The following is a 9,567-nucleotide window of genomic DNA, read 5'->3' as shown; positions in this document are numbered from 1 at the left end:
TATTTTTCTACTAATAATATTTTGACTATTTTTAATTCAATTTTACATTAAAACATGAATCGTCCCCTGTCAAAATTATTCGCGAACAAAAGTAGTACTCTATCCAGTCAAGAAAAGATGACCCATTTTACCATTTTGAGATGTCCGATTTAAGATCTCATTTACTTAAATACAATAGTAGTACATTTTAGGTCAGTGGGTCCACCATTCAACTGAATCATTATACTCATATTAAAAAATCAATACTCCCTCCGTCCTAGTCTAACTGAGACATTTCTATTTCGCACATGAATTTAGCTAGGTAGCGGCGTTTATTGAATTAAATTGTAAATAGTAGAGTCAAAGAGAGACTAAATTAGAAAGAGAAATTAAGAATAATGTATAAGAGGAATAAAGTAGGGTACAAAATAGGAATCTATGCATGTAGCTTAATTAAAACTTAATGACTGAACATTGCTAATCCCCATAGCTGTGTGAACGAGAGAAAGCTTGGGATATAGGTGATGATGTTGGAAAAATAAGATTCAGCTCGGCAAAGATGAGCTTTTCTCATAAGATGTTTGTTGTTTTGGGAGTAGATATAGTCGATTATTTCTACGCTCTATAAATAACAAGTCACCATTTGCAAAAATTTGAGCGGTAAAATAGCGTCATCAATATGACTGACGGTATATGCCTTTACCCAAGAATTTGCATCCCCGTAGTTGTTCTTCCGCCAGATTACAACACCACCGAAAAATATCACATAAACATAGTTGACCCTCCAAAACACATAGCCGATATTTGCCATTTATGTATAGCCTGACTCTATCATCATAATTAATGTGATCACAAGGAGGGACATAAAAGCTAGTAAAGAGCTCAGTTTCAATATCCAAGCAACAAACCAAGGCACTCCCCTTCGGATTACATGTCAACCAGTGAAGATTTCCATTAAAAAATGCAGCATTTTCCCAAGGCAGACTAGGGCAGCCTATTGTTGTTCCAATGCTTCTCCACGACCCTACTCCTCTTCCTAGAGTGTGTATACATGACCTGACCCATATTTATGGCTACACAAAATCTTGTATTGCCCACTTAATTTGCTCACGCCAAATCCAAATGCAGCTACGTATAGGCAGACGAGGGAGCTCGATATATTCACTTGTGATTGGATTGCGTACGTAAAGACTAACAACACTTCCATGCCGCACCAAAATCAAACCATTAGCTGAACCAACTACTGTACGAGATAAATCTTGATTGTGAGGGGGACGAAAGTCGAACTGGCAAAGTGGCTTGCAGCCTTCATCGCAAACTACATACCCCGTGTCTCGATGTGCGAAAGCAAAGTCACCCCCTTCTATCAGACTGCCGCCATGATTTACAAACACACTTGCACTTCATAATGCGTCTAACCGGAAGTCTTCCCAAGATCTTTCTAATAATATCTTGTGGTAGATGTGTCAACAAGCATTCCTTATGCAGCAATATTCTTTTACTTCTTCTGAGGGCAGTAGGGGCACTTTTATTCATCATCCTATACTAATTAGGTTTAGTAGTCTTCATCAATATATATCTATAAAAAAAAACACCTTTTCCTAAAGAAATTTAATTATTTATCTAATGAATCAACACATAACATAAACAACCAGTCAATTAAGTAAGGGAATTCACCACAAATAAACAAATTTAACAATAAGACAACCGTTAGTTGATAAGACGATCCTCACAACATAAATGAATAACTGTTAGTAATCAATATATATACAAAAGACAAAGAACTATTAGTAATAAATATACGAAAGACAAATAAATTGAAATAGTAGTAGAATTGTTCGAAATTCATCAACACCTACCTAATCATTAATTGCTCGAATTCAGCTAACTCAGCTATCACTCTGTCGAAATCGAAATAATTGTTTGATTCGGTAGAGAGTGAAGAATGAGTTCCGCATTTTATATGAAAAAATTAGGGTATTTAAATATATATAAATGAAAAGATAATGAGGGTGCACTTGATTCCACAATTATAGTGTGATTAGTTGAATTAATTTTGATATAGATTATATTTATCTTTTCAAAGTTAAAAATTAAATTTTATTAGAATTTTAACCTCAAAATCATAACCCAATAAGCTAATCCCTAATTTTCGAAAATCATGGAAAATATAGATTAGATTGTTCCAATTATAAACATATATGCAAATCATAAAAAGATAAATGTAAAAAAAACTAAAAACACATGAGAATCTATAAAAACAGAAAAACAACAGTATACAAATCACCCAATAATTACGTATATATATGCACTAAAAGATCATGATGGTGTTAGGTGCAAGTATGTTTGCAAATTATAAAGGCAAAGATAATTATGTAAATAAACAAAAAACACATAAAAATCTATTAAAACAAAAAATTTATATACCAATCATCCAAATTACAACAAACTATTCATATGTCTAATAAATTTAAAGACTGAACATTATGAAACCCCATGGATGCGAGCGAAATCAAGCTTGGGGTATAAAGATTAATGTTGGAAGAATAATTTTGGTCAGAACCAACAAAAGAAGCAAGTTTCGCTAATTTTTTTGTGTTTTTGGAGTAGATATATAGGCGATCATTACATGGGGCCACAGAACACCGATCTGACACAGCAAATAACAAGTAACCATTCGCGAGAACTTGGAGCACGTACAAATATGGAAACACTTTAGGTAAGATGAACCTGTATTCCTTCGCCCAAGAATTGGCATCCCCATAGTTATCCATCTTCCAAATAATAACACGTCGCCAATATAAAATATCGCATAAATATAGCCTATCCTGAAAAATATATAGCCGATTGTTGCCATAGACATTGCCACTATAATTGCGGGGAACTGGAAAACTAGTAAAGAGCTCAGTTTCCAAATCAAAGCAACAAACCAAGAATTTTTTTTCCGAATCAGATGCCAACCAGTGAAGACTTCCATTAAAAAATACAGTACAATCATGACCCAGTCTACATTTGCCTGGTGAGGCTGATGCGACGCTTCTCCACAACCCTGTGCCCTGTCCTGGAGTGTATACATAACATGAACTATCACCATCACTACATAAAATCTTAAACTGCCGACTTATTTTGCTCACTCCAAATCCATAATACTGAATACTTCCATTCGTGGACAGAGGAGGGAGCTCGACACACTCACGAGTCATTGGATTGCATATAAATAGAACTTCAGCCCATGGATTCCACGCCGAAAGCAAGCCATTATCTGAAACGGTTGCCACGCGACAGTCAGCGGTAGATGATTGATTTTGAGAAGGCGAACCGAATCGGAAAAGTGGCTTGAAGCCCAAATCGCGGACCGTGTAGCCCATGTCCATGTCGCGGTGAACGAAAGCCAGGCCTGGTTTCGGAGTATACGACTTCGCAAACTTATCCCCCTCTATCAGAATGCGCCATGATTTACAAACACACTTGAACGTCATTATACTCGTAATCGGGAATTTTCCCAAAATTTTTATTGCAATATCTTCCGGTAGATTTGCAAACAGATCTTCCTTCGATGTTACAAAAATATAATTAATGATCTTCATTGGATGAAGGAAAAAAAATATGAGATTGGAGACGATTAGCAGGTGAAGAAAGAGCTATATAAATATTCTTAATAATCCTATTCTGAAAGGGAACCGATATAAATCATGTTAAATTTATCTTTCTCGATTACAACAATTTACTCGATTTAATTGCGTGAAAGTATATTTATGGATAACAGTAATTCAATTAAAATTAAAATAATTTTCGAAGATTATGAAAAATAGATTAAATTGCTCCAATTATTTGTATAACAGTTTCATGAAAAGGAGATCGAGCAAGACAGGCTGTCGCTATGCATAATCTTTTCCGTAAGTATGATATTGTTTGATTATGCGCGTGTGCTTGATTCCATAATTATAGGACGAAAAAGAAATTATTGTTGTAATTTAATGTAATAAATATTTCCTTATTAAGAAGTAATTGATTTCTCCCTTTTGAATTCGGAATCGGATCCTTTACATAATATGTGAACACAGAAATAACAAGCAGGTTGGCGTAAATAAGATATAAGATTGATAAAAGAAAAATTAGAGATTTAGTACTTAACAAGATTAACAAATTCTCCTTTTCATAATAGAATTAATCTAGTTATAAATAGAATTAGAGGATTAGTTTTTTCTTCATTCATTCTCGTTTCTAATCATATTTTGGTAATAATGGAGAAAGATTTGTCGACAATTCCACTGCCACCATGGCGTGATCTGATAGAAGGGGGTGACTTTGCAACATCGTATACTCCGAAACCATGTCTGGCTTTTGGAAATCAAGACATCGGGTATGCAGTCTGCGACGAGACGAGCGAGCCACTTTTGCGATTCCGCTTGACCGAGCCGGATTTCACTCACAATCACAACTGTGTTGTGATTGATTCGGCCAATGGTTTGCTTTTGGTGTGGGATAAAAGCCATAAATATCAAATATTTATTTCATAGTCAATCCAATTACTCGTGAATATTTCGATCTTCCTCTTGTGCTCACAAACATGCATATATTTGGATTTAGAGTGAGCAAATTAAGTGGGCAGTATATTAGTAGGTGATCGATGGAGGCCGCTTCGTATATACACTCTAGGAGGAGAAGCGTCGTGGAGAAGCATTGCCGAAGAAATAGCAACACCTAGAGAGGCTATTGATGGTGATGCTAAGTTTTTAAATGGAAATCTTGACTGGTTGGCATCTGGTTTTATGAACGAACCCTTGGTTTGTTGCTCTGATCTTCAAACCGAGTTCTTCACCAGTTTTTCTCTCCCTCCTCTAGAACATCATGTTTCTTGGGTGAAGGAATATACCTTCGACCAAAAACCATAGAATCTGGCAGACCGAATATCACAAATAATGTTTTGCCGCTCAAAGTTTTGGAAAATGGTGACTTGCTGTTCGCAGTGAATACTGATGTTCGACTATTTATCTACTCCAAAACCACATAAGCTATTGATGAGCCATATGGTCTTCTTCAACGATCTACTCATTGTTATTTTTCTAACATCACCATTTATACCCCAACCTTTCTTTCACTCAAAAAAGCATGGACATTGACAATGTTCAGCCCTTAATTTTTTATTAGGAAATACATATTCATTATACTTCAATAAATTTTTGTACTAGTTTTTGGGTTCTTATATATTTAAAATTTTGTATTTTATTATTATTTACTCAATTTCCATAATTGAAAGATTGTCTAACAAGCATTATCAAGCTACATACAAACTTTTAAAGTTAAAAGGCTTAACAACATTGTTAGTATGCCTTGAATCTGTATAGGATTATATTTCCTAATTGGAATATGATTATGTTTTCAAATTAGGATAGGATTTTATGTGTGCCTATTTATATGGGAGTAGGGCACATAATTCTGTTGACAGATCCAATCTGTAGCCATAATCTGAAATGAATACAATTTATTCTCCGTTTCCTGTCTGTGAAGGTAACCAACAACGTTGGTGAACCACGTAAATATGTGTCTCCTTACGTTCTTTTATTTCTCGATTCACAATTGCCCTATTTAATACAACAAACTGGTATCAGAGCCTGGTTTTCGGACTAGGGTTTGGATTTCGCTGCGAGGGTTTTGTCTGGTAAATAGAGATGTCTGCTCTGAACGTGAAGGTCGACAAATTTGGGAGAAGTTTGTTCATCTGGAGAAGGAGTTAAAGGGTATAGAATCTGGTCATCTTCAGAAAATAGAATTATTCTCAGTCGAAATGTGGTATTTGATGAAAAATCTATGCTTAACTCTACTATGAAGTCTATTGCTACAGAGGATTTGGATGGTGTTGATGAACAGGTGGAGCTGCAAGTCACTCACGATGTGAGTGAATCACAACTCCAAGGTGGAGAAGATCAACACACTACTGCTGAAGCCGCCGATACTTCTAGTTCGGATGTTCATCCACAAGCTCGTCAGAGAAGCATTGCTATTGACAAAGCTAGGAGGACAGATGTGAAGTCTCCGTTGAGGTATGATTTTGAGGATATGATAGCATATGCACTGCAGGTTGCCAATGAGGTCGAAGATGAGCCTTCGGCAGATGAACCACCTACCTACAAGGAAGCTGTTTCGGGCAGTGAGCGTGACAGATAGCTCACTGCAATGGAATAAGAGATAGAATCACTTTTGAAGAACCTAACTTGGGAATTGGTTACACGGCCTAAGGGGAAAGATTGTCACTTGCAAATGGATTTTCAAAAAGAAGGAAGACACCACACCAGATGAGGGCATTAGATACAAGGCTCGTCTAGTTGCTTGAGGAGGATATCTACATGACTTAGCCAGAGGGATTTGTAGTTCCAGGCAAGGAGGATTATGTGTACAACTTGAAGAAGTCCTTATATGGACTAAAGCATAGAGATTTCAAGATAGAGAAAAGAAGAAGCTTTATCTGTCACAGAAGAGCTACATTGAGAAGATTTTGTCAAGATTTGGCACGTCTGCATCTAAGGCTATTGATACTCCAAGTGCCACAAACATCCATTTGTCATGTGATCATGCACCAAAATCCGAAGTTGAGGAGGAGTACATGTCTCGAGTCTCGTACACTAATACAGTAGGGAGTTTGATGTACGTCATGGTCTGTACTAGGCCTGATATAGTGCATGATGTCAGCGTTGTTAGCAGGTTCATGGGAAATCTTGGAAAGGAGCACTGGCAGGCTGTGGAGAGGATCTTTCGTCACCTGAGATGTACGTCTGATGTTGGTCTCGTTTATAGAGGTGATACTCACTGTTCAGTGACTGATTATTCTGATTTTGACTACGCTAGAGATGTCGATAGTAGAAGATCCGGTTATGTTTTCACTCTTAGTGGTTCTGTTGTTAGTTGGAAACCAACTTTACAGGCTGCAGTTACTTTGTCTACTACTGAAACAGAGTATATGGCGTTGACAGAGCTGCTAAAGAAGGAGTATGGTTGCAAGGGCTAGTTGGTGATCTTGGTTTACATCAAAATCAAGCTGTTGTGGTGACAGTCAGAGCGCTATTTATTTAGCCAAGGATCAAGTCCATTATGAGAGGACTAAGCATATTGATCTGAGGTATCATTTTCTAAGAGATGAGAAGAGAATTGAGGTGAAGAAAGTAGGTACTGCTGATATGTTCCGAGTTAGTCCCGCAGAGCAAGTTTCAACACTGTTTGGACTTGCTTAATGTTATGAGCTGTTAGTTGCCCGTGGAGGGCAAATTTGAGGCAATAATGGAGAAGTTTGTTCGTCTGGTGTTATGATGATGCGTCTGCAAGGGAGAATTCAAGTCAAGGTGGAGATTTGTTAGTATGCCTTGAATCTGTATAGGATTAGGTTTCCTATTTGGGATAAGATTGTGTTTCCTAGGCTCAGTTTGTCTCATGTGTGCCTATATATATATGGGAGTAGAGCACATAATTTTGCAATTTGTATCTGAAAACTATTAGAAATGGGCCACTCACCCCTTAAAAGGCCTCATAAGGGGGAGGGTTATCCACACTTATATAGAGAAGCTAGGATCATCACCAAGCCGATGTAGGACAATGATTTGGAGAATTTAACACGCCCCCTCACGTGTGGGCTGGAATGACATATCGGACTTCCATCACGTGGGTAGGCAAGAGAAGAGATAAAGATATAAACCATCATCGACTTGGGCCCTGCTCTGATACCATATTAGAAATGGGCCACTCACCCCTTAAAAGGCCTCATAAGGGGGAGGGTTATCCACACTTATATAAATTAGATTGGATCATCACCAAGTCGATGTGGGACAAGATATTAGAATTTTAACATCGACTGTGATGATCCAATCTAATCTATATAAGTGTGGATAACCCTCCCCCTTATGAGGCCTTTTTAAGGGGTGAGTGACCCATTTCTAATATGGTATCGAGCAGGGCCCAAGTCGATGATGGTTTATGTCTTTATCTCTTCTCTTGCCTACTCACGTGATGGAAGTCCGATGTGTCATTCCGGCCCACACGTGAGGGGGCGTGTTAAATTCTCCAAATCATTGTCCTACATCGGCTTGGTGATGATCCTAGCTTCTCTATATAAGTGTGGATAACCCTCCCCCTTATGAGGCCTTTTAAGGGGTGAGTGGCCTATTTCTAATAAAAACCGCAGTCATAATACAATTTGTTCTCCGTTCTTACCCGTGGACGTAGCCAACATAACGTTGGTGAACCACGAAAATTCTGTGTCTATTACGTTCTTTTATTTCTCGATTCACAATTGGCGTATTTGTCATAACAAACACAAATCATATATTAATACGAATTTGTATCGATTAAATAAGTAAGTTTTGCGAGATAAACGAAAGAGAAACTAAAGTTCTCTTATTTTGTTGAGATACTGAAAAAATGAACTAAATTGTTTGGGCCTATTTATTATACTATTTTAGTTGGTCTTTCTCATGAAAATATTAATAAGCCCAGTTTCAGCTCAGCCTCATGATGTAACTACTATAGGTTTACGGCCAATTTTATTTACCACACTAGTTTCAAACAATGAATTAATTTTATGAAATGGCCAGAAATTTAAAATAATATGCGATCTCCAATATTTTTTCCTAATATATATGGAGTATGACTTAGCATATCTTTTATAATTAAATTTATTTTATGAGTGCCTTCTAGCCTTTTAGGTTTAGATTTTCTATTTAAGAGATTTTTAGGTGATAAATTATTAAATAAAATACTAATAATTATTCTCATTCTCCATATTGGAGAAGTATAATCCAGCGACATGTCAAATCTTCTACACACAATTAAGGAGTGAAAGCAGTAAATTAATTAGTAGTAATAAAATATTTTCATTTTAAGGAATAGTTGATTTCTTTTTCCTTTTTAAATTTGGAATTGGATCCTTTACATAATTTCAAAGCAGGTTGGAAAATAAATAAGATTGAATAAAGAAAAGGTAAGATTTTTATTAACTAGATTATTATATTTTCCTATTCAGAGTAGGATTAATCTGTATAAATAGAATTAAAGGATTCGGTTTTTATTCATCTCATTCTCGTCTCTAATTTGATATTTTGGTAATAATGGAGAAAGATTTTTCAACAGTTCTACCGCAAGAAATATGGAGAGATATCCTTGGAAGACTTCCAATTAGATGCTTTATGAGGTGCAAGTTTGTTTGCAAATCATGGGGCGATCTGATCGAAGGCGGTGACATTGAGTCTTCTACTCCGAATTCATTGCTGGCTTTCGGAAATCTAGACACGGGGTATGCAATCTGCGACGATGCTGGCCAGCCACTCTTCCAATTCGGCTTACCACATTACAATTGTAGTGGTGTTTTGGTTGATTCAGTCAACGGTTTGCTTTTGGTGTGGGACTCTAGTCTTTTAATATGCAATCCAATGACTTCCGAATATGTCGAGCTTCCTCTTTTGCCCGAAGGCAGTCGTTTTATATTTGGATTTGGAGTGAGCAAATTAAGCGGCCAATATAAGATTTTATCAGGTGATCAATGGAGGCCACGTCATGTATACACTCTAGAAAGAGGAGGGTCGTGGAGAAGAATTCCAGCAG

General features: G+C 36.7%; 1 protein-coding gene across 1 annotated transcript; it reads left to right on the top strand.

Annotated features, from left to right (window-relative positions):
* The first annotated feature begins 6,631 nt into the window (after positions 1 to 6,631).
* Positions 6,632 to 7,208, top strand: LOC125195485 (secreted RxLR effector protein 161-like). The gene is made up of 2 exons (XM_048093630.1): positions 6,632 to 6,984; positions 7,031 to 7,208. The coding sequence occupies exons 1-2, from the start codon at positions 6,632 to 6,634 to the stop codon at positions 7,206 to 7,208; spliced, it is 531 nt and encodes a 176-aa protein (XP_047949587.1).
* The last annotated feature ends 2,359 nt before the right edge of the window (positions 7,209 to 9,567 follow it).

Source organism: Salvia hispanica, chromosome 6 (assembly GCF_023119035.1).
Source record: "Salvia hispanica cultivar TCC Black 2014 chromosome 6, UniMelb_Shisp_WGS_1.0, whole genome shotgun sequence".
Classification (NCBI taxonomy): Eukaryota; Viridiplantae; Streptophyta; class Magnoliopsida; order Lamiales; family Lamiaceae; genus Salvia; species Salvia hispanica.
Note: the sequence above shows the minus strand (reverse complement) of the source record. Positions and strands in the feature narration are given on the sequence as shown.

Bases quoted from the DNA above. Each gene is read 5' to 3' on its own strand.
- LOC125195485 (XM_048093630.1), top strand. From the start codon at position 6,632: ATGGTCTGTACTAGGCCTGATATAGTGCATGATGTCAGCGTTGTTAGC. The intron at 6,985-7,030 runs GTTGGTGATCTT...TTGTGGTGACAG, and splicing joins GAGTATGGTTGCAAGGGCTA to TCAGAGCGCTATTTATTTAG.